The sequence below is a fragment of the Hyperolius riggenbachi genome, chromosome 1, assembly GCF_040937935.1.
Source record: "Hyperolius riggenbachi isolate aHypRig1 chromosome 1, aHypRig1.pri, whole genome shotgun sequence".
Taxonomy (NCBI): domain Eukaryota; kingdom Metazoa; phylum Chordata; class Amphibia; order Anura; family Hyperoliidae; genus Hyperolius; species Hyperolius riggenbachi.
Window position 1 is genome coordinate 690017302 of NC_090646.1, and position 27563 is coordinate 690044864.

The following is a 27563-nucleotide window of genomic DNA, read 5'->3' on the forward strand; positions in this document are numbered from 1 at the left end:
AGACTGACTGGAACTGAGAGATGACAGGACAGACTGACTGGGACTGAGAGATGACAGGACAGACTGACTAGGACTGACACAGAGATGACAGGACAGAATGACTGGGACTGACACAGAGATGACAGGACAGGCTGACTGGGACTGACACACAGAGATGACAGGACAGACTGACTGGGACTGACATTGAGAGATGACAGGACAGACTGACTGGGACTGACACAGAGATGACAGGACAGACTGACTGGGACTGACACAGAGATGACAGGACAGACTGACTGGGACTGACACAGAGATGACAGGACAGGCTGACTGGGACTGACACTGAGCAATGACAGGACACCCTGACTGGGACTGACACTGAGAGAAGACAGGACACCCTGACTGGGACTGACACTGAGAGAAGACAGGACAGACTGACCGGGACTGACACTGAGAGAGGACAGGACAGACTGACCGGGACTGACACAGAGATGACAGGACAGACTGACCGGGACTGACACAGAGATGACAGGACAGACTGACTGGGACTGAAACAGAGATGACAGGACACACTGACTGGGACTTACACTGAGAGATAGCAGGACAGACTGACTGGAACAGACACTGAGAGATGACAGGACAGACTGACTGGAACTGACACAGAGATGACAGGACAGACTGAGTGGAACTGAGAGATGACAGGACAGACTGACTGGGACTGACACAGAGATGACAGGACAGAATGACTGGGACTGACACGGAGATGACAGGACAGGCTGACTGGGACTGACACTAAGAGATGACAGGACAGACTGACCGGGACTGACACAGAGATGACAGGACACACTGACTGGGACTGACACTGAGAGATGACAGGGCAGACTGACTGGGACTGACACAGAGAGGACAGGACAGGCTGACTGGGACTGACACTGAGAGATGACAGGACAGACTGACTGGAACTGACACAGAGATGACAGGACAGACTGACTGGAAATGACACAGAGAGAAGACAGGAGAGACTGACCGGGACTGACACTGAGAGATGACAGGACAGACTGACCGGGACTGACACAGAGAGGTGAAAGGACAGACTGACTGGGACTGACACAGAGATGACAGGACAAACTGACTGGGACTGACACAGAGATGACAGGACAGACTGACACTAAGAGATGAAAGGACAGACTGACTGGGACTGACACAGAGAGATGACAGGACAGACTGACTGGGACTGACACAGAGATGACAGGACAGAATCACTGGGACTGACACTAAGAGATGACAGGACAGACTGACCGGGACTGACACAGAGATGACAGGACACACTGACTGGGACTGACAAAGAGAGATGACAGGGCAGACTGACTGGGACTGACACAGATGACAGGACAGACTGGGACTGACACAGAGATGACAGGACTGACTGGGACTGACACAGAGAGATGAGAGGAAAGACTGACTGGGAGTGGGACTGAGAGATGACAGGACACACTGACTGGGACTGAAACAGAGATGACAGGACACACTGACTGGGACTGACACAGAGAGGACAGGACAGACTGACCGGGACTGACACTGAGAGATGACAGGACAGACTAACTGGGACTGGGACTGAGAGATGGCAGGACACACTGACTGGAACTGAAACAGAGATGACAGGACACACTGACTGGGACTGACACAGAGATGACAGGACAGACAGACTGGGACTGACACAGAGATGGCAGGACAGACTGACTGGGACTGAAACAGAGAGATGACAGGACAGACTGACTGGGACTGACATTTAGAGATGACAGGACAGACTGACTGGGACTGACACAGAGAGAAGACAGGACAGACTGACTGACACAGAGATGACAGGACAGACTGACTGGGACTGACACAGAGATGAAAGGACAGACTGACTGGGACTGACACAGAGAGATGACAGGACAGACTGACTGGGACTGACACAGAGAGATGACAGGACAGACTGACTGGAACTGACACTGAGAGATGACAGGACACACTGACTGGGACTGACATTGAGAGATGACAGGGCAGACTGACTGGGACTGACACAGAGAGATGACAGGGCAGACTGACTGTGACTGACACTGAGATGACAGGAAAGACTGACTGGGACTGACACAGATGACAGGACAGACTGGGACTGACACAGAGATGACAGGACTGAATGACTGGGACTGACACAGAGAGAGGACAGGACAGACTGACTGGGACTGACACAGAGATGACAGGACAGACTGACTGGGACTGAGAGATGACAGGACACACTGACTGGGACTGAAACAGAGATGGCAGGACACACTGACTGGGACTGACACTGAGAGATAGCTGGACAGACTGACTGGAACTGACACTGAGAGATGACAGGACAGACTGACTGGAACTGACACTGAGAGATGACAGGACAGACTGACTGGAACTGAGAGATGACAGGACAGACTGACTGGGACTGACACAGAGATCACAGGACAGAATGACTGGGACTGACACAAATATGACAGGACAGGCTGACTGGGACTGACACTAAGAGATGACAGGACAGACTGACTGGGACTGACACAGAGAGGACAGGACAGGCTGACTGGGACTGACACAGAGATGACAGGACAGACTGACTGGAACTGAGAGATGACAGGACAGACTGACTGGGACTGACACAGATATGACAGGACAGGCTGACTGGAAATGACACAGAGAGAAGACAGGACAGACTGACTGGGACTGACACTGAGAGATGACAGGACAGACTGACTGGGACTGACACTGAGAGATGACAGGACATACTGTCAGAACACCACGGTTCCTATCAGACAAAAACTACACTGAATGCTGTTGGGCTAGGAGCATAAATAACCCTAGTATTCATGCTATGTGGATAAAAGTATTAGAGGCAGAGGATTAGCAGGACAGCCAGGCAACTGGTATTGCTCAAAGGGAAATAAATATGGCAGCCTCCATAAACCTCTCACTTCAGTTGTCCTTTAATGGTGGGAATACACTGAGCGCTTATGCGCCGGTATCGAGTCAGTCACCGCTCGTCCATGCGGATCGATTCCCGCTCGTCCCCACAGGCACTTCCTTATCTGCGCTTCGTTTCTTCCATTGTCCGCCCGCGGGGATCGAGCGCGGTATCGAACTGCCGTGGTGATTGGACAGGTTGAATATTATCATCAATCATCAGCGGCTCAATTGATAATATAAAACAAACCGTGTATGCCCAGCATTAGACAAGAATTGCAGAACTCTAATAAGTTCAGAGGAGGAGTTGAAACCCGCCCCCTATATCCCATCATTAGAGTTATAGCATGTCTCCAGTGTGAGAGGTACAGCATTTATGGAAATAGAGACAGTGTAGCCTAGCTGGAAGCTGGAAGGGAGGATATTATTTGGCCAAAACGTTGAGATGTGAATCTGAGTGTTTACAGCATGGGCTCATTGGCAGCTGCCGGACTCAATACTGAGATGAAGAGTTTTACAGGATTAGGCGACTGATTTTGAGTATGGTGTTCAGAGAAGATCCCCCCTTTAAGCAGAATCCCCCGTTTAGTTATAGATCATTAGGTGGAATACTCTGCAATTTAATAAAGTCATCAAACAGTACTTCATAGTAAAGACTGTGATTTTTGAAGATCTGCATTAGAGATCATGTGGCTAATATGATTATATAGGACCACATGGAACAGAGGATTGGTGTCCTGAGGACAGGAACTGGTTGCTACAGAAATACGTTGATGTCAGACACTCAGCTATTGAAGGAAATCTGTCATTTTCACAGCACCAAGCACGCCCTGGACTATGGTGTATGCTACAAGTGTATGTAAATATTGACTACTTCCAGGACCTGTCCTTTCCTTTAGCAGGAGGCTATGAAAATGCTCATACATGCCCTAATCATGTCCCGTCTTGACTGCTGTAACTCTACAATGCGGACTACCAAAACCAGACTGGCACTTCTCCATCCCCTACTGAACTCTGCTGCCCATCTCATCCACCTCTCCTCTCACTCATCTGATGCAGCCCTTCTCTGCCAATCTCTCTATTGGCTGCCAATTACCCAGAAGATCCAGTTCAAACGCCTTACGCTAATCATACAAAGCCCTACACATGTTGTCACCTCCATATAGTTCCTCAATCTAAAGATACCTCTCTGCTGGAACCTTTGCTCCTCCCAGGAGACCCTCTTGTCCTCTAGTTTGGTCACCCCCTCCCACTTCTGCATCCAGGACTTCTCAAACTCCTGTTTGGAACGCTCTCCGCAGCCTGTTCATCATGCTCTGAGCCTGGAAACCTTCAAACATACTCTTAAAAACACACCTTTTCAGACAAGCCTATAATTTTCTGTAGGTCTCAGTGGAGGCTCATTGCCTCATCTGCTAACTCCTGCATCTTCACCCTATTACCTTCTAGATTGTAAGCTTGCACAGGCCTCCTCCTAGTGTTTCTTATTTTGCTGTAATTTATCATAGAAGCATGTACTAATATTGGTAACATCTCAAACCACACATCAACTATGTTGGTATATGTACTTGGATTCCTGCATATCTTGATTGTACAAGAGAGGATGAGATTGAACTTCTCATGTATCTATGTTCCCCAATATTTGTTCTGTACTAAGTAAAATTGTTGGAGCTATATAAATAAATAAATCAAAATAAGAAAGTCCTGTCTCACCAACATGCTCAGCTTTTATGAAGTGGTGAATGAACAATTAGAGCTTGGGAAAGCTGTAGATGTTGTGTACTTGGTCTTTGGAGAGGCATTTGAAACTGTTCCCCACAATAGCCTGGTACAAAAGCTGAGGATACATGGACTAGAAGAAAATGTGTGTATGTGGATAGAGAACTGGATAAGGGATAGATGAGATAGAAGGCAAAGAGTGGCGGTAAATGGAACATACTCAAAATGGGAAACTTAGCAATGGGGAACCGCAAGGGTCAGTAGTAAGTCCAATCCTTTTCATTATATTTATTAATGAGCTAGTAAACAGAATACACGGTAGATGACAAAAAATTAGGTAGAATTATAAAAACTAAGTAGGTTAGCGAATTTCAACAAGGATCTAAACAGCATGGCTATCTGGTCAAGAAAATAAAAAATTCTCCAAGGCCCACACTCAGGAGGCAGCGGGCTCCAAGGCCCACACTCAGGAGGCAGCGGGCTCCAAGGCCCACACTCAGGAGGCAGCGGGCTCCAAGGCCCACACTCAGGAGGCAGCGGGCTCCAAGGCCCACACTCAGGAGGCAGCGGGCTCCAAGGCCCACACTCAGGAGGCAGCGGGCTCCAAGGCCCACACTCAGGAGGCAGCGGGCTCCAAGGCCCACACTCAGGAGACAGCGGGCTCCAAGGCCCACACTCAGGAGACAGCGGGCTCCAAGGCCCACACTCAGGAGGCAGCGGGCTCCAAGGCCCACACTCAGGAGGCAGCGGGCTCCAAGGCCCACACTCAGGAGGCAGCGGGCTCCAAGGCCCACACTCAGGAGGCAGCGGGCTCCAAGGCCCACACTCAGGAGGCAGCGGGCTCCAAGGCCCACACTCAGGAGGCAGCGGGCTCCAAGGCCCACACTCAGGAGGCAGCGGGCTCCAAGGCCCACACTCAGGAGGCAGCGGGCTCCAAGGCCCACACTCAGGAGGCAGCGGGCTCCAAGGCCCACACTCAGGAGGCAGCGGGCTCCAAGGCCCACACTCAGGAGGCAGCGGGCTCCAAGGCCCACACTCAGGAGGCAGCGGGCTCCAAGGCCCACACTCAGGAGGCAGCGGGCTCCAAGGCCCACACTCAGGAGGCAGCGGGCTCCAAGGCCCACACTCATGGGGCAGCGGGCTCCAAGGCCCACACTCAGGAGGCAGCGGGCTCCAAGGCCCACACTCAGGAGGCAGCGGGCTCCAAGGCCCACACTCAGGAGGCAGCGGGCTCCAAGGCCCACACTCAGGAGGCAGCGGGCTCCAAGGCCCACACTCAGGAGGCAGCGGGCTCCAAGGCCCACACTCAGGAGGCAGCGGGCTCCAAGGCCCACACTCAGGAGGCAGCGGGCTCCAAGGCCCACACTCAGGAGGCAGCGGGCTCCAAGGCCCACACTCAGGAGGCAGCGGGCTCCAAGGCCCACACTCAGGAGGCAGCGGGCTCCAAGGCCCACACTCAGGAGGCAGCGGGCTCCAAGGCCCACACTCAGGAGGCAGCGGGCTCCAGGGCCCACACTCAGGAGGCAGCGGGCTCCAAGGCCCACACTCAGGAGGCAGCGGGCTCCAAGGCCCACACTCAGGAGGCAGCGGGCTCCAAGGCCCACACTCAGGAGGCAGCGGGCTCCAAGGCCCACACTCAGGAGGCAGCGGGCTCCAAGGCCCACACTCAGGAGGCAGCGGGCTCCAAGGCCCACACTCAGGAGGCAGCGGGCTCCAAGGCCCACACTCAGGAGGCAGCGGGCTCCAAGGCCCACACTCAGGAGGCAGCGGGCTCCAAGGCCCACACTCAGGAGGCAGCGGGCTCCAAGGCCCACACTCAGGAGGCAGCGGGCTCCAGGGCCCACACTCAGGAGGCAGCGGGCTCCAGGGCCCACACTCGGGAGGCAGCGGGCTCCAAGGCCCACACTCGGGAGGCAGCGGGCTCCAAGGCCCACACTCGGGAGGCAGCGGGCTCCAAGGCCCACACTCAGGAGGCAGCGTGATCCAAGTATTTACAGTTTGAACACAGCCAGTAGAAAGCAAGTTATCAAATCTCTTTGGAGATAAATGGCAGTAGCCATAGTGTGATTACACCCACACAAATATCCAGGTTTACCATATCCTACAAAGATACAGAGAGAGGGTGACAATTTTATGGTCACACAGCAGAAGACACAGAGAGTAACATACCTGAAGAGCAATTGTCAAAATTCAAGTCCCCACACAGAACATCAAAGGCAATGACTTCTCCATCTTCCCTGTGTTTTGTCTGGAAGTCAGAAATCCAACTGAGGAGCATCGACATCTGATCACAGCGGACCTCCGCATCACCTAATCCAGGAAACACACAAAGTATAACACCAAAACACAAAGCAACATAACACACATCCACTAAGGGTGCAAAGACATCTGATGACACCGGATCTCCGGATCACCTAATCCAGGAGACACACACAAAGGGCGTGATTCACAAAGCGGTGCTAACAGCACGCTGGTGAAAAGCCCTTTATCACGGAGCAGTGCTTTTCAGCGCTGCTAGATTTGGGCGCAGCCGGCGCCTCCATAGACTACAATAGGAATCACTCCTATTGCAGCGCTCAGTGAGTAACGTAGAGGTTGCTTAAAAACATAATAATTCGGCCTCCAGCAATCGCTGGAAGCCGAATTATTTCATTCCCCCACTATCCATGGCGGCCTGGAGGGGGAATAGTAATTAAATCGGCCCGGACTTGTGCAGAAGCAGGATCGGCCATATACCGCTGTATCCTGCGCCCAAGTCTACCGGCGCCGATTTCAAATGTACTCCTTTATCATGCCTAAACTCAGTTTAGGCGTGATAAGTTTAGGCGTGATAAGTTTAGGCGTGATAAGTTTAGGCATGATAAGTTTAGGCATGATAAGTTTAGGCATGATAAGTTTAGGCATGATAAGTTTAGGCATGATAAGTTTAGGCATGATAAGTTTAGGCATGATAAGTTTAGGCATGATAAGTTTAGGCATGATAAGTTTAGGCATGGTAAGTTTAGGCGTGATAAGTTTAGGCGTGATAACTATAGCACCAACTGGGTTAGCACCGCAGTGCACAGCTGATCAAAAGTTTTGCGCTAGCAAAGTCTGGTGCACTTCGCATACAGTTTAATGGTGCTGCTTTGCGTGCGGGACTTTGCGCGTGATCTAAACTTATCTAAACTTATCACACCTAAACTGGCTTTTCACCAGCGTGGTGCAATGGATATCATGCCTAAAGTCTCTAACTGGGTTAGCACCGCTTTGTGAATCGAGCCCAAAGTATAACGGCAAAACACAAAGCAACATAACACAAAGTGTAACACGAAAACACAAAGCAACGCAACTCTCATCCACTAAGGGTGCAAAGACATCAGATCATACTGGATCTCCCCATCACCTAATCCAGGAGACACACACAAAGTATAGCACCAAAACACAAAGCAACGCAACACACATCCACTAAGGGTGCAAAGACATCTGATCACACCGGATCTCCCCATCACCTAATCCAGGAGACACACACAAAGTATAGCACCAAAACACAAAGCAACGCAACACACATCCACTAAGGGTGCAAAGACATCTGATCACACCGGATCTCCCCATCACCTAATCCAGGAGACACACACAAAGTATAGCACCAAAACACAAAGCAACCCAATACACATCCACTAAGGGTGCAAAGACATCTGATCACACTGGATCTCCCCATCACCTAATCCAGGAGACACACACAAAGTATAGCACCAAAACACAAAGCAACGCAACACACATCCACTAAGGGTGCAAAGACATCTGATCACACCGGATCTCCCCATCACCTAATCCAGGAGACACACACAAAGTATAACACCAAAACACAAAGCAACGCAACACACATCCACTAAGGGTGCAAAGACATCTGATCACACTGGATCTCCCCATCACCTAATCCAGAAAACACCAAAACACAAAGTATAACACCAAAAAACAAAGCAACATAACACACATCCACTAAGGGTGCCAAGACATCTGATCACAGCGGATCTCCCCATCACCTAATCCAGGAAACATACACAAAGTATAACACCAAAACACAAAGCAACATAACACACATCCACTAAGGGTGCAAAGACATCTGATCACACTGGATCTCCCCATCACCTAATCCAGGAGACACACACAAAGTATAACACCAAAACACAAAGCAACATAACACACATCCACTAAGGGTGCAAAGACATCTGATCACACCGGACCTCCCCATCACCTAATCCAGGAGACACACACAAAGTATAACACCAAAACACAAAGCATCGCAACACATCCACTAAGGGTGCAAAGACATCTGATCACACTGGATCTCCCAATCACCTAATCCAGGAGACACACAAAGTATAACACCAAAACACAAAGCAACGCAACACACATCCACTAAGGGTGCAAAGACATCTGATGACACCGGATCTCCCCATCACCTAATCCAGGAGACACACACAAAGTATAACACCAAAACACAAACCAACGCAACACACATCCACTAAGGGTGCAAAGACATCTGATGACACCGGATCTCCCCATCACCTAATCCAGGAGACACACACAAAGTATAACACCAAAACACAAACCAACGCAACACACATCCACTAAGGGTGCCAAGACATCTGATCACAGCGGATCTCCCCATCACCTAATCCAGGAGACACACACAAAGTATAACACCAAAACACAAAGCAACATAACACACATCCACTAAGGGTGCAAAGACATCTGATCACACCGGATCTCCCCATCACCTAATCCAGGAGACACACACAAAGTATAACACCAAAACACAAAGCAATATAACACACATCCACTAAGGGTGACGAGACATCTGATCACACCGGACCTCCCCATCACCTAATCCAGGAGACACACACAAAGTATAACACCAAAACACAAAGCAACATAACACACATCCACTAAGGGTGCAAAGACATCTGATCACAGCGGATCTCCCCATCACCTAATCCAGGAGACACACACAAAGTATAACACCAAAACACAAACCAACGCAACACACATCCACTAAGGGTGCAAAGACATCTGATCACACTGGATCTCCCCATCACCTAATCCAGGAGACACACACAAAGTATAACACCAAAACACAAAGCAACATAACACACATCCACTAAGAGTGCAAAGACATCTGATCACACCGGATCTCCCAATCACCTAATCCAGGAGACACACAAAGTATAACACCAAAACACAAAGCAACGCAACACACATCCACTAAGGGTGCAAAGACATCTGATCACACTGGATCTCCCCATCACCTAATCCAGGAGACACACACAAAGTATAACACCAAAACACAAAGCAACGCAACACACATCCACTAAGGGTGCAAAGACATCTGATCACAGCGGATCTCCCCATCACCTAATCCAGGAGACACACACAAAGTATAACACCAAAACACAAAGCAACATAACAAACATCCACTAAGGGTGCAAAGACATCTGATCATACCGGATCTCCCCATCTCCTAATCCAGGAGACACACACAAAGTATAACACCAAAACACAAAGCAACATAACACACATCCACTAAGGGTGCAAAGACATCTGATCACACCGGATCTCCCCATCACCTAATCCAGGAGACACACAAAGTATAACACCAAAACACAAAGCAACGCAACACACATCCACTAAGGGTGCAAAGACATCTGATCACACCGGATCTCCCCATCACCTAATCCAGGAGACACACAAAGTATAAAACCAAAACACAAAGCAACGCAACACACATCCACTAAGGGTGCAAAGACATCTGATCACACCGGATCTCCCCATCACCTAATCCAGGAGACACACACAAAGTATAACACCAAAACACAAAGCAACATAACACACATCCACTAAGGGTGCAAAGACATCTGATCACACCGGATCTCCCCATCACCTAATCCAGGAGACACACAAAGTATAACACCAAAACACAAAGCAACACAACACATCCACTAAGGGTGCAAAGACATCTGATCACAGCGGATCTCCCCATCACCTAATCCAGGAGACACACACAAAGTATAACACCAAAACACAAAGCAATATAACACACATCCACTAAGGGTGACGAGACATCTGATCACACCGGACCTCCCCATCACCTAATCCAGGAGACACACACAAAGTATAACACCAAAACACAAAGCAACATAACACACATCCACTAAGGGTGCAAAGACATCTGATCACACCGGATCTCCCAATCACCTAATCCAGGAGACACACACAAAGTATAACACCAAAACACAAAGCAACATAACACACATCCACTAAGGGTGCAAAGACATCTGATCACAGCGGATCTCCCCATCACCTAATCCAGGAGACACACACAAAGTATAACACCAAAACACAAACCAACGCAACACACATCCACTAAGGGTGCAAAGACATCTGATCACACCGGATCTCCCTATCACCTAATCCAGGAGACACACACAAAGTATAGCACCAAAACACAAAGCAACATAACACACATCCACTAAGAGTGCAAAGACATCTGATCACACCGGATCTCCCAATCACCTAATCCAGGAGACACACAAAGTATAACACCAAAACACAAAGCAACGCAACACACATCCACTAAGGGTGCAAAGACATCTGATCACACTGGATCTCCCCATCACCTAATCCAGGAGACACACACAAAGTATAACACCAAAACACAAAGCAACGCAACACACATCCACTAAGGGTGCAAAGACATCTGATCACAGCGGATCTCCCCATCACCTAATCCAGGAGACACACACAAAGTATAACACCAAAACACAAAGCAACATAACACACATCCACTAAGGGTGCAAAGACATCTGATCATACCGGATCTCCCCATCTCCTAATCCAGGAGACACACACAAAGTATAACACCAAAACACAAAGCAACATAACACACATCCACTAAGGGTGCAAAGACATCTGATCACAGCGGATCTCCCCATCACCTAATCCAGGAGACACACACAAAGTATAACACCAAAACACAAAGCAACATAACACACATCCACTAAGGGTGCAAAGACATCTGATCATACCGGATCTCCCCATCTCCTAATCCAGGAGACACACACAAAGTATAACACCAAAACACAAAGCAACATAACACACATCCACTAAGGGTGCAAAGACATCTGATCACACCGGATCTCCCCATCACCTAATCCAGGAGACACACAAAGTATAACACCAAAACACAAAGCAACATAACACACATCCACTAAGGGTGCAAAGACATCTGATCACACCGGATCTCCCCATCACCTAATCCAGGAGACACACAAAGTATAAAACCAAAACACAAAGCAACGCAACACACATCCACTAAGGGTGCAAAGACATCTGATCACACCGGATCTCCCCATCACCTAATCCAGGAGACACACACAAAGTATAACACCAAAACACAAAGCAACATAACACACATCCACTAAGGGTGCAAAGACATCTGATCACACCGGATCTCCCCATCACCTAATCCAGGAGACACACAAAGTATAACACCAAAACACAAAGCAACGCAACACACATCCACTAAGGGTGCAAAGACATCTGATCACACCGGATCTCCCCATCACCTAATCCAGGAGACACACACAAAGTATAACACCAAAACACAAAGCAACATAACACACATCCACTAAGGGTGCAAAGACATCTGATCACAGCGGATCTCCCCATCACCTAATCCCGGAGACACACACAAAGTATAACACCAAAACACAAAGCAACATAACACACATCCACTAAGGGTGCAAAGACATCTGATCACACCGGACCTCCCCATCACCTAATCCAGGAGACACACACAAAGTATAACACCAAAACACAAAGCAACATAACACACATCCACTAAGAGTGCAAAGACATCTGATCACAATGGATCTCCCCATCACCTAATCCAGGAGACACACACAAAGTATAACACCAAAACACAAACCAACGCAACACACATCCACTAAGAGTGCAAAGGCATCTGATCACACCGGATCTCCCAATCACCTAATCCAGGAGACACACAAAGTATAACACCAAAACACAAAGCAACGCAACACACATCCACTAAGGGTGCAAAGACATCTGATCACACTGGATCTCCCCATCACCTAATCCAGGAGACACACACAAAGTATAACACCAAAACACAAAGCAACGCAACACACATCCACTAAGGGTGCAAAGACATCTGATCACAGCGGATCTCCCCATCACCTAATCCAGAAGACACACACAAAGTATAACACCAAAACACAAAGCAACATAACACACATCCACTAAGGGTGCAAAGACATCTGATCATACCGGATCTCCCCATCTCCTAATCCAGGAGACACACACAGAGTATAACACCAAAACACAAAGCAACATAACACACATCCACTAAGGGTGCAAAGACATCTGATCACACCGGATCTCCCCATCACCTAATCCAGGAGACACACAAAGTATAACACCAAAACACAAAGCAACGCAACACACATCCACTAAGGGTGCAAAGACATCTGATCACACCGGATCTCCCCATCACCTAATCCAGGAGACACACAAAGTATAAAACCAAAACACAAAGCAACATAACACACATCCACTAAGGGTGCAAAGACATCTGATCACACCGGACCTCCCCATCACCTAATCCAGGAGACACACACAAAGTATAACACCAAAACACAAAGCAACATAACACACATCCACTAAGGGTGCAAAGACATCTGATCACACCGGATCTCCCCATCACCTAATCCAGGAGACACACACAAAGTATAACACCAAAACACAAAGCAACGCAACACACATCCACTAAGGGTGCCAAGACATCTGATCACACCGGATCTCCCAATCACCTAATCCAGGAGACACACACAAAGTATAACACCAAAACACAAAGCAACGCAACACACATCCACTAAGGGTGCAAAGACATCTGATCATACTGGATCTCCCCATCACCTAATCCAGGAGACACACACAAAGTATAACACCAAAACACAAAGCAACATAACACACATCCACTAAGGGTGCAAAGACATCTGATCACACCGGATCTCCCCATCACCTAATCCAGGAGACACACAAAGTATAACACCAAAACACAAAGCAACACAACACACATCCACTAAGGGTGCAAAGACATCTGATCACAGCGGATCTCCCCATCACCTAATCCAGGAGACACACACAAAGTATAACACCAAAACACAAAGCAACATAACACACATCCACTAAGGGTGCAAAGACATCTGATCACAGCGGATCTCCCCATCACCTAATCCAGGAGACACACACAAAGTATAACACCAAAACACAAAGCAACATAACACACATCCACTAAGGGTGCAAAGACATCTGATCACACCGGATCTCCCAATCACCTAATCCAGGAGACACACACAAAGTATAACACCAAAACACAAAGCAACATAACACAAATCCACTAAGGGTGCAAAGACATCTGATCACAGCGGATCTCCCCATCACCTAATCCAGGAGACACACACAAAGTATAACACCAAAACACAAACCAACGCAACACACATCCACTAAGGGTGACGAGACATCTGATCACACCGGACCTCCCCATCACCTAATCCAGGAGACACACACAAAGTATAACACCAAAACACAAAGCAACATAACACACATCCACTAAGGGTGACGAGACATCTGATCACACCGGACCTCCCCATCACCTAATCCAGGAGACACACACAAAGTATAACACCAAAACACAAAGCAACATAACACACATCCACTAAGAGTGCAAAGACATCTGATCACACCGGATCTCCCAATCACCTAATCCAGGAGACACACAAAGTATAACACCAAAACACAAAGCAACGCAACACACATCCACTAAGGGTGCAAAGACATCTGATCACACTGGATCTCCCCATCACCTAATCCAGGAGACACACAAAGTATAACACCAAAACACAAAGCAACGCAACACACATCCACTAAGGGTGCAAAGACATCTGATCACAGCGGATCTCCCCATCACCTAATCCAGGAGACACACACAAAGTATAACACCAAAACACAAAGCAACATAACACACATCCACTAAGGGTGCAAAGACATCTGATCATACCGGATCTCCCCATCTCCTAATCCAGGAGACACACACAAAGTATAACACCAAAACACAAAGCAACATAACACACATCCACTAAGGGTGCAAAGACATCTGATCACACCGGATCTCCCCATCACCTAATCCAGGAGACACACAAAGTATAAAACCAAAACACAAAGCAACGCAACACACATCCACTAAGGGTGCAAAGACATCTGATCACACCGGATCTCCCCATCACCTAATCCAGGAGACACACACAAAGTATAACACCAAAACACAAAGCAACATAACACACATCCACTAAGGGTGCAAAGACATCTGATCACACCGGATCTCCCCATCACCTAATCCAGGAGACACACAAAGTATAACACCAAAACACAAAGCAACGCAACACACATCCACTAAGGGTGCAAAGACATCTGATCACACCGGATCTCCCCATCACCTAATCCAGGAGACACACACAAAGTATAACACCAAAACACAAAGCAACATAACACACATCCACTAAGGGTGCAAAGACATCTGATCACACCGGATCTCCCGATCACCTAATCCAGGAGACACACAAAGTATAACACCAAAACACAAAGCAACACAACACACATCCACTAAGGGTGCAAAGACATCTGATCACAGCGGATCTCCCCATCACCTAATCCCGGAGACACACACAAAGTATAACACCAAAACACAAAGCAACATAACACACAACCACTAAGGGTGCAAAGACATATGATCACACCGGACCTCCCCATCACCTAATCCAGGAGACACACACAAAGTATAACACCAAAACACAAAGCAACATAACACACATCCACTAAGAGTGCAAAGACATCTGATCACAATGGATCTCCCCATCACCTAATTCAGGAGACACACACAAAGTATAACACCAAAACACAAACCAACGCAACACACATCCACTAAGGGTGCCAAGACATCTGATCACACCGGATCTCCCCATCACCTAATCCAGAAAACACCAAAACACAAAGTATAACACCAAAACACAAAGCAACATAACACACATCCACTAAGGGTGCAAAGACATCTGATCACAGCGGACCTCCCCATCACCTAATCCAGGAGACACACACAAAGTATAACACCAAAACACAAAGCAACATAACACACATCCACTAAGGGTGACGAGACATCTGATCACACCGGACCTCCCCATCACCTAATCCAGGAGACACACACAAAGTATAACACCAAAACACAAAGCAACACAACACACATCCACTAAGGGTGCAAAGACATCTGATCACAGCGGATCTCCCTATCACCTAATCCAGGAGACACACACAAAGTATAACACCAAAACACAAAGCAACATAACACACATCCACTAAGGGTGCAAAGATATCTGATCACACCGGACCTCCCCATCACCTAATCCAGGAGACACACACAAAGTATAACACCAAAACACAAAGCAACGCAACACACATCCACTAAGGGTGCCAAGACATCTGATCACACCGGATCTCCCTATCACCTAATCCAGGAGACACACACAAAGTATAACACCAAAACACAAAGCAACGCAACACACATCCACTAAGGGTGCCAAGACATCTGATCACACCGGATCTCCCCATCACCTATACCAGGAGACACACAAAGTATAACACCAAAACACAAAGCAACGCAACACACATCCACTAAGGGTGCAAAGACATCTGATCACACTGGATCTCCCCATCACCTAATCCAGGAGACACACAAAGTATAACACCAAAACACAAAGCAACATAACACACATGCACTAAGGGTGCAAAGACATCTGATCACAGCGGCTCTCCCCATCACCTAATCCAGGAGACACACACAAAGTATAACACCAAAACACAAAGCAGCATAACACACATCCACTAAGGGTGCAAAGACATCTGATCACACCGGATCTCCCCATCACCTAATCCAGGAGACACACACAAAGTATAACACCAAAACACAAAGCAACATAACACACATGCACTAAGGGTGCAAAGACATCTGATCACACCGGATCTCCCCATCACCTAATCCAGGAGACACACACAAAGTATAACACCAAAACACAAAGCAGCATAACACACATCCACTAAGGGTGCAAAGACATCTGATCACAGCGGATCTCCCCATCACCTAATCCAGGAGACACACACAAAGTATAACACCAAAACACAAAGCAGCATAACACACATCCACTAAGGGTGCCGAGACTTGCAGATGGTAGTGTGTATACCGTGTTCATTAACCACTTACTCTCTGGTGCATGTAGATGGGTGCAGTTGATGAAACCCACAATTCTTTGCATATTCTCTGTTACTCCAATGTGAACCTACAAGGAGAAACATTTTAAATGCTAAATAAAAAAAACACACAGTAGAGAGAAAGAAAGAGATCCTCTTGTCATATTCCTGGTCTGATGTATGGCCTGGGAATTAGGAGATTTCCTCATACCTCATGATTTCTTTCTCTTAGATCAGATGGCTGAGTCAGCCCGTTTCCCATTACAATCTCCACCCCAGGAGAGAAGGGGTTATGAGGTCTGTGCTGTGGACTGTCCAGGGTCCTTTATGCTTACCTTTCATCCATTCTGCCTGGATCAGTCTGTTAGCCCGAGTGGAGCCTGTGCTCAACACACTCTTATTTGGACTATTAACTAAAGGACTTTCTACCAACTTCTTGGACTTACAATTCCAATGACACGCTAATTCCATACACTGCTCAGACTTTATCCAGTATCCATTCTTCCTTTAATTCCCAGTATTTTACTATATGAACTCATTCTTTTGTCAAATAACTTTTGTTTAAATAGGCCCGGTTCATATCTGTGTTATTTAACAGAACCAGCCATATGGATCTGGTGAAAACGGTCCATTTTACAGCCAGTCTGCTGTTTTCATTGGTTCCTATTGTGCTGCAAAACCTTTTGTTTCCGTTCCGCTGAGTGAAACGGTCCGGGAAATGAGGTCTTGTAGCAGGAACCGTATGGCCGGTTCTTATGACAAAAGCTAGTGTGAAACGGGCATTATCCCTTTTACCACAGGATTGGCTAGAATTAGAATTAAATCTTACGCTCTTTTGAGACGTGATGGCAGCTTACTCTATCTCTGAATGAGATTTCAGATGGTATAAGTTGTATATACAATCAAAAAAATTATTGTGTGCTGACTCACCAACCAATCCAAAAAGTCCCTATGTCTACAGTGCTGGGTGCCTTCAGAAGACCCTCAGTGACTGGGCTGAATGGTAAGCTGTGACAAAGGGGACAGGTATGGGATGGTGATGTCACAAACATACAGTTGCTTACAAGCAGTAAACTGCCACTATGGCCGGCCTTTGCCCTGAGCAGTCACTCAGGGTGCCGCAATACCCTTCTGAAAGGAAGCTGGGACTGCCATGAAGCCCCACCCCCAACCCAGTGCACACAGCACACTGGAGGCTCCACCTCCTCTCATCATTCTGCCTGTATCCTCCTCAGCGGATTGACTGTTCCTGAGTTTCTTCCTCTGCCAGGCAGAAGTCAGGCTGCCGCCACAATCTAGTTCCTCACAGGATGTTGTGAAGCCTAAGGCCCGCCTTGACTGACACCACTGGCTCCTGCTCATGTTACCCGCATGGGGTTCGGGGACCAAGAGGGCGCCATGCTATCATGTTTGCAGGGGGCCCTATTAAGTCTAGTTACGCCCCTGAGTCTGCACTTATCATGCACTCTGCCTGCCGGTCAGCACCTTACAGCTAGAATATTTCAGAGGTGTGGAAGACTCAGAGTACAGGCTCCCGTGACACACAGAACTCATTACATGCCTCCCCCTGTATTTACCTTGGCACAGAGTAGTCCTTTGGAGGCCAGGGCATCCTCCCCTCTGGCATTTGGATAGAAGTAGTACTCGACTGCTGCAAACGGATGACGGCTGGCCAGAAATAGTCCACTATTAAAGAATTTGAAACCGCAGCTGTGAGGTCCGGAGGGGCCAACGTCATATAATATGTGAGGAAAGAATGGCCGGAGACAACGTCGTAACTTACTGGATGCACGTGCGTCAAACACTTCCTGCAGACACACAAAGTCAGCATTCCTGGGAAAACACATAGAAACTTCAAAATGGACATCGTCCTCAGCTCTGGAATCTTCTTCTGCCTTACGAGGCATCCTGATCATTGGCATGACATCCTCTGTGCGGCATACTGGCTGTGTGTCTTTACCATTCTGCTCGGTGGACTCTGGAGAGCAGCACAAGGATCGGGAGATGGCTCTAGTGCGACGTTGTGTGTGACTGAGGTTACTGAAACGCGCCAACCCATCGGGGAGGAGACAGAGGTTGGCACTGATGAAGATGAAAGGACATTCCGTCCCACGTGTCAGCTTCGGAAGATCCTGATCCTTTAGTGTACGTTGGTAAGCAAAGGGGCGACGGGCTCGCTGTAGAGGAGCCCAAAACAGGAAGCCAAAAAGACCTAAAGGCAGAGAAAGAAGGAAGAGAAGCAGGAAAAATGGAACCCCAAAAACCAGACACAGAAACCTCAGGAGAAAACCATGGGAGTGATCTACAGTGGTGAAGACCACACAAGACAAGAGGCGATCAATAAACCAGTAAGGTAGGAAAAGAAGGGCTGCACTCATAGAAGACAGACAATGAAAACAAGGGCAACAAAATGGGGACTCTGCCAGAGACATGGAGGCTGGAACATGAAGAGGAAGAAAGAGAGAAAGAAACAAGAGCATATTAATAATCACAGCCAAGCTTACAGTATCCCCCCCCCCCACCATACATACACACACACACACACACACACACCATACATACACACACACATACACACACACACACACACACACACACTATACACATACACACACAAACACACACACACACACACCAGCTGTACATATACACACACACACACCATACATACATACATACATACATACACACACACACACACACACACACACACACACACACACATACACATACACACACAAACACACACACCATACATACAGTGCTGCCCATAATTATTCATACCCCTGGCACATTTTGACTTAGTTACTTTTATTTAACCAGGAAGTTTTTTTTTTTTTTACTGGAAATGACAGGTGTCTCCCAAAAGATAATAAGACAATGTACAAGAGTCATTATTGTAGAAAAAAAAACACATTTCTCAGCTTTTATTTACATTTGAGCAAAAAGTGTCCAGTCTAAAATTATTCATACCCTTCACAAATTGTCACAGTCTGTGGGAAAATCCAAAGTTCTACGCCATTCCAAATAGTCCAAGCTATTCTAAAGCATCCTAATTACCCTGATTAATTGGGAACAGCTGTTTTATCAACTCAACAGGTGGAAAACAGCAGCTCTCTGCAGTTGCTTTGTGGACAGTCATGAGTAAGACAAAGGAGCTCAATGAGGACCTGTAGCTGTTCATTGTGGCTGCTCACAAGTCAGGAAAAGACTGTATGGCCATTTCTAAAGGTTTTCAAGTTCCAGTGGCTACAGTGCAAAGTATTATTAAAAAATACAAGATATTCCGCACTGTAGTCGGAAGCCAAAAGCGACACCTGTGCTGGCCAGGAGGATAGTGAGAGAGGTGAAAAAGAATCCAAGGATCACCACCAAGGCCAATCTGGTGAATTTGGGCTGTGCTGGTGGCAATTTCTCAAGGCAGACAATCCAACAGACACTGCACACTGCTGGTTTCCACGGATGCAGACCAAGGAGGACACCACTTCTTCAGATAAGGCACACAAAAGCTCACTTGGCCTTTGCAAATGCTCATCTGGACAAAGAAGAAGACTTCTGGTCAAGGGTGCTCGGATACCAATTTTTAAAATCCAAATAGATTCGGATCCAGACACCCAGATATCCTAATCCGAATCGGATATCCAAATCCAAACTTTTGGATATTCGAGTGTAATCGGATATCCGAACCCGAATTGAAAACCGGAAATGGTCTTGCTTCCAAACCATTTTGGAAACTAAAAACAATACCACCACCACCACCACTTGGATTAGGTAAAGTCTTAAGCCAATGTGTTGTAAGACACAAGTAAGCTTTAGGTTAGCAGGAATGGTTGCATGGCCACCTAGCTTTTCATCCTTCCCACCCTTGCCCTAGAATCTTCCAGACTTCAAATTGCTGTCCTTTGCTGTGTGTGTTACACCAGCATCATCCAGGGGGGCACATGATCTTTCTGAAGTCATTTTTCTCTTGGATATATCACAATGGTACAGGCTAGGTGAGCATAGCTGCCTTCCAAGCAGTTGACCTGGGTTTGATTCCTGGACAATGTATGTAGACATCCTACAAATCCCTGGAAGGGGGGGGAGAGAGAGAGAGAGAGAGAGAGGAGAGAGAGAGAGAGAGAGAGAGGGGGAGAGGGAGAGAGAGAGAGAGAGAGAGAGAGAGAGGGGGGGGGGGGAGAGAGAGAGATGGATGGTGGTGGTGGTATTTTTTTCTGCCGGAATGGAAACTGCATTAATCGGATGCGGATATCCGGGTAAGTGGCCAGAAATCCGTATAGTGCTATGCAGGTTTCAGCCCAGGTATCCAGAATCCGGATCCAGTTGGATAGCGCTAAAAAGTTTGGATATCCAGGTTGCCCGGATATCCGAAATCTGGATGAGCATCCATGCTTCTGGTATTCTGTGTTATGGTCAGATGAAACAAAAATGTAATTGTTTGGTCACAATGATGTTTCCTTCATTTGGCGTAAAAAAGGAGAAGCCTTCAACCCAAAGAACACCATCCCCGCTGTCAGACATGGTGGTGGGAACCTAATGCTTTGGGGGTGTTTTTCAGCCAATGGACCAGGGAACCTAATCACGGTAAACGGCACCATAAAAAAAGAGCAATACATGAGGATTCTCAATGACAACATCAGGGAAACTTGGCCTTGTCCACCAGTGGACATTTCAGCATGACAATGACCCAAAACAAACAGCAAAAGTGTTAAAAAAAAAATGGTTAGTAGACAACAATATTAACGTTTTGGAGTGGCCCAGCCAGAGTCCTGACTTGAATTCAATTGAGAATCTGTGAAGGGAGCTAAAGATCAGGGAGATGGCAAGAAGACCCTCCAACCTGAAAGATTTGGAGCTCATTGATAAAGATGAATGGGCAAAAATACCTGTGGAGACATGCAAAAAGCTGGTCTGCAATTATAAGAAGCATTTGATTGCTGTAATAGCTAATAAAGGCTTTACTATTGATTATTGAGAAGGGTATGAATAATTTTCGACTGGACACTATTTGCTCAAATGTAAATAAAAGCTGAGGAATGTTTTTTTTTCCACAATAATGCCTCTTGTACATAGTCTTATTTTTTGGGACACACATACAGTGCAGACCAAAAGTTTGGACACACCTTCTCATTGAAAGAGTTTTCTTTATTTTCATGACTATGAACATTGTAGACACTGAAGGCTTCCAAACTATGAATTAACACATGTGGAAGTATAGTGCATAACCAAAAAGTGTGAAACAACTGAAAATATGTCATATTCAAAGTCCTTCAAAGTAGCCACCTCTTGCTTTGATTACTGCTCTGCACACTTTTGGCATCCTCTTAATGAGCTTCAAGAGGTAGTCACCTGAAATGTTTTTCACTTCACAAGTGTGTCCTGTCAGGTTTAATAAGTGGGATTCTTGCCTTATAAATGGGGTTGGGACCATCAGTTTCGTTGTGGAAAAGTCAGGTGGATACACAGCTGATAGTCCTACTGTTAGAATTTGTATTATGGCAAGAAAAAAGCAGGTAAGTAAAGAAAAACGAGTGGCCATCATTAATTTAAGAAATGAAGGTCAGTCAGTCCGAAACATTGGGAAAGTTTTGAAAGTGTCCCCAAGTGCAGTCTCAAAAACCATCAAACCCTACAAAGAAACTGGCTCACATGCGGACCGCCCCAGGAAGACCAAGAGTGTCCTCTGCTGCGGAGCATAAGTTCATCCGAGTCACCAGCCTCAGAAATAGCAGGTTAACAGCAGCTCAGATTAGAGACCAGGTCAATGCCACACAGAGTTTTAGCAGCAGACACATCTCTAGAACAACTGTTAAGAGGAGACTGTGTGAATCAGGCCTTCATGATAGAATATCTGCTAGGAAACCACTGCTAAGGACAGGCAACAAGCAGAAGAGACTTGTTTGCGCTAAAGAACACAAGGAATGGACATTAGACCAATGGAAATCTGTGCTTTGGTCTGATGAGTCCAAATTTGAGATTTTTGGTTCCAACCACCGTGTCTTCCATGGATCCGGATGCAATGAGCAGCTACAGACCTGTCTCCAACCTCCCCTTCTTAGGTAAAGTTATTGAAAAGGCTGTCTTTCTTCAACTTGAAACCAGGCTGTCAGTAAACAACATCCTGGACCCTCTACAATCTGGCTTTAAGAAACACCACAGCTGTGAAACAGCCCTCACCCAAGTCTGCAACGATCTGCTCATGGCAAGGGACAGAGGGGAATGCTCCATCCTAATTCTGTTGGATCGCTCAGCGGCTTTTGATACAGTTGACCATGAAATCCTGCTTAACAGACTGCAAGAGTACTGTGGCATCAGTGGATCAGTCCTCCAGTGGTTCAGATCATTCCTGACTGACAGAACACAGAGTATCCCTAGGTCCTAGAATGTCCAAACCTGCACCTCTACAATTCGGAGTGCCACAAGGATCAATCCTATCCCCTCTGCTGTTTGCAATCTACATGTTGCCACTCGGTACACTTATCCAACAACATGGCCTGACGTACCACTGCTACGCCGATGACACACAGCTATACCTGTCCTTCAAACCTGGTGGAACAGACCCTACTCCAAAAATAAACTCTTGCCTAGCTGAGCTACAGGCATGGATAAACAATAACTGGTTGAAACTGAATGCTGACAAAACTGAGGTCCTTTTTGTCCAAAGCCAGCGCTCGCCATCAAAACAGCTCTATCCTAAAGCAACACCAATCAGGATTGGGAATTCAGACAAACAGCTCCAACCTTGTGCGCAGCCTTGGCGTACTAATCGATGGGGAATTGAGTTTCAGAAAACAAGTTTCATCTGTAGTTAAATCTTCCTACTTTAATCTGAAGAACATTGCAAAGATTAAACATCTGATTCCCCTAGAGGATCTTCCAACCCTAGTTAACGCCTTCATCACATCACGGCTGGACTACTGCAATGCCCTTTATGCTGGCCTCCCCAAAAAGGACCTGCGTCGCCTGCAATTAGTGCAGAATGCTGCTGCCAGATTGCTAACAAATCAGCCTCACCACTGTCACATTACACCGATCCTTCGCTCACTGCACTGGCTACCAGTAGAATGGAGAATACTCTTCAAGATTGGACTGCGGACATTAAAATCCCTGCACAATCTGGGCCCTGGATACATGAAGGACTCGCTGAAGCTGCACCACACCTCCCACAACCTCAGATCAGCAAGTTCTATAAACTTGGTCACTTCCAGAGTGCACCTCAAAAAAATCTGGAGACAGAGCCTTCTGTCATGCTGCCCCTTCTCTTTGGAACTTACTTCCACACCCAGTAAAGACAGCTCCATCCCTGGAGCTATTCAAATCCAGACTGAAAAGCCACCTGTTTAGCCTGGCATTTCCGGAAGTTATAAAATTCTTCCTCTGTACCACGATGGTCTGAGCCATGCTTATGCACTTTGAGTCCTACGGGAGAAAAATCGCTTTACAAATGTTATTTGTTGTTTTAGTTGTTGTCTTTGTGTGATGCAGAAAAGGTGAACGGATGGTCTCTACATGCCTGGTTTCCACAGTGAAGCATGGAGGAGGAGGTGTGATGGTGTGGGGGTGCTTTGCTGGTGACACTGTTGGGGATTTATTCAAAATTGAAGGCATACTGAACCAGCATGGCTACCACAGCATCTTGCAGTGGCATGCTATTCCATCCGGTTTGCGTTTAGTTTGGACCATAATTTATTTTTCAACAGGACAATGACCCCAAACACACCTCCAGGCTGTGTAAAGGCTATTTGACCAGGAAGGAGAGTGATGGGGTGCAGCGCCAGATGACCTGGCCTCCACAGTCACCAGACCTGAACCCAATCGAGATGGTTTGGGGTGAGCTGGACCGCAGAGTTAAGGCAAAAGGGCCAACAAGTGCTAAGCATCTCTGGGAACTCCATCAAGACTGTCGGAAGACCCTTTCAGGTGACTACTGTAACGATCGGTGAAGCACAGAGAGGATCTGATTACCAGTGATCTGCAGAATCACTGGGAATACAGATGTATATCAGATTATACGTGATCTGCAGTATCACTGATAATCCGATATACTAGCTAACCTCTGTTCACCTGAGTAGAGTGTAGTGTTAGGTGCAACAATAACACTTAGAGGACTAGGCCTCAGTGCAGCAAGGAGTACTGCACAGATTCCTTCCGCAGACCTGAGCTCTCCAAGACGGGAGGAGTCAGACTGAAAGTAGGAAGGACAGACTGAAAGTAACCTTCAGGAGGAAGGATCACTAACAGAGCGAGGAACCGCCTCTAACAGTAAGGTCGGTTCTCGAGGTCGGACAAGCCAGGTCGTACACACACGGACAGATAAAGTACAAGATCAGGAGGCAAAGGCGGAGTCAAAGTACAGGCAGGGTTCAGCAACGGGTTATCAGATATATCGGGGTACAAAATCAGGAGGCAGAAGCAGAGTCAAGGAACGAGCCGGGGTTCGGCAACAGAGTATCAGAAATATCGAGGTACAAGATCAGAGTTCAGGAGGATAGTCAAGGCAGGCAAAAGTCATAACAGATAATCACAATCAAACTAGTACTTTAGCTATCAACAGAATCTAGCTAAGTGTAGGATTACAGCTCCAGCTGGTCCCGGCACACTTGCGGATCTGACTACGGATCTGGGTGCTCCCACATGTGTGATCGCACGCCAGACAAAGAGCAAGTGAACAACCAGCAGTATATATACTCTAGGACCTTTCCAGGACCTCCCTAATTGCTGGTCCAATGAGAGCAGTGGAATTTGTCAGCTGACCCAGCTGGTCAGCCGACACCCTTCTAACTGCTATTTAAACTTTGCCTCTGTGCTCGCGCGCGTGTAAGTCTGAATCTTGGTGGACTATCAGTCCCAGCCACACCAGTACTGTCATGCAATGTATCTAGTGCGGGGGCCGCCTCTGATGCGGATTCCGCCGCACTGCCTATGCGGCATGCAGCGTTTTTTCCGCGTTGTGACACCATGCTGGATGCGGAAACAGTCGCCTCACTTCGAGAGACGGCGGCTCCTCCGCGTTTCCTTACAACTACCTCTTGAAGCTCATCAAGAAAATGCCAAGAATGTGCAAAGCAGTCATCAAAGCAAAAGGTGGCTACTTTGCAGAACTTAGAATATTTTCAGTTGTGTCACACTATTTGGTTATGTACTATACTGCCACTTGTGTTCATTCATAGTTTGGATGCTTCAGAGTGAATCTACAATGTTCATAGCCATGAAAATAAGGAAAACTCTATGAATTAGAAGGTGTGTCCAAACTTTTGGTCTGTACTGTACGTATTGCTAGAAATAGGGCAAGCTCCACACACACACACCATATCATTATGAAGCAGCAGACACATGCTTTCCTTCACCTCTCTTACCTTACTGGCCTACCCCAGCCTTATCCTTCACCTATCTTACCATACTGGCCATCCCCAGCCTTATCCTTCACCAATCATACCTTACTGGCCAACCCAGCCTTATCCTTCACCTATCTTACCTTACTGGCCAACCCAGCCTTATCCTTCACCTATCTTGCCTTACTGGCCTACCCCAGCCTTATCCTTCACCTATCTTACCATACTGGCCATCCCCAGCCTTATCCTTCACCAATCTTACCTTACTGGCCATCCCAGCTTTATCCTTCACCTATCTTACCATACTGGCCATCCCCAGCCTTATCCTTCACCTATCTTACCATACTGGCCATCCCCAGCCTTATCCTTCACCTATCTTACCATACTGGCCATCCCCAGCCTTATCCTTCACCAATCATACCTTACTGGCCAACCCAGCCTTATCCTTCACCTATCTTGCCTTACTGGCCATCCCCATCCTTATCCTTCAATAATCTTACCTTACTGTCCACCCCAGCCTTATCCTATCTTACCTTAACCTCCTTGGCGGTATGGACGAGCTCAGCTCGTCCATGACCGCCGGAGGGCGCCACTCAGGCCCCGCTGGACTGATTTTCATATTTTTTTTAAAACAAGTGCTTGCTGCATGTTGGGAACGATCGCCGCCGCTCGCCGCTATCCGCTGCGTAACGCCCCCCCCCGAGACCCCTGCGCAACCTGGCCAATCAGTGCCAGGCAGCGCTGAGGGGTGGATCGGGACTCCGTCTGACGTCACTACGTCTATGACGTCATCTCGATCATCGTCGTGGCGACGGGGAAGCCCTAAAGGAAATCTCGTTCAGAACGGGATTTCCTTACGAGGGTACGCGCCGGCAACGATCGTAAGGTACGGGCTAATGCCGCAGGGAGGGGGGCATCATGTAGCTAGAGCTAGGCTAGCTACATTATTTAAAAAAAAAAATATTCAAAAAAAACTGCTGTGCTGCCACCCTGGCGCATTTAATAGAACGCCAGGGTGGTTAATGGCCATCCCCAGCCTTATGCTTCACCAATCTTACCTTACTGGCCATCCCCAGCCTTATCCTTCACCTATCTTACCTTACTGGCATTCCCCAGATTTATCCTTCACCATTCTTACCTTACTGGCCACCCCCAGCTTTATCCTACACCAATCTTACCTTAATGGCCATACCCAGCCTT

General features: G+C 47.3%; 1 protein-coding gene across 2 annotated transcripts in view; it reads right to left on the bottom strand.

Moving 5' to 3' along the window:
• LOC137532675 (sphingomyelin phosphodiesterase 5-like) overlaps window positions 1-27563 on the bottom strand; it is a 115003-nt gene that overhangs the window by 26163 nt on the left and 61277 nt on the right. For both annotated transcript variants that reach the window (XM_068253481.1, XM_068253490.1), the window contains exons 3-5: window positions 18609-19468; window positions 17045-17120; window positions 6841-6981 (exon numbers count right to left, since the gene is read on the bottom strand). In XM_068253481.1, coding sequence (XP_068109582.1) covers window positions 6841-6981; window positions 17045-17120; window positions 18609-19463 — 1072 coding nt within the window. In that variant the 5' untranslated portion in view covers window positions 19464-19468. The remainder of the gene's footprint in view (window positions 1-6840; window positions 6982-17044; window positions 17121-18608; window positions 19469-27563) is intronic.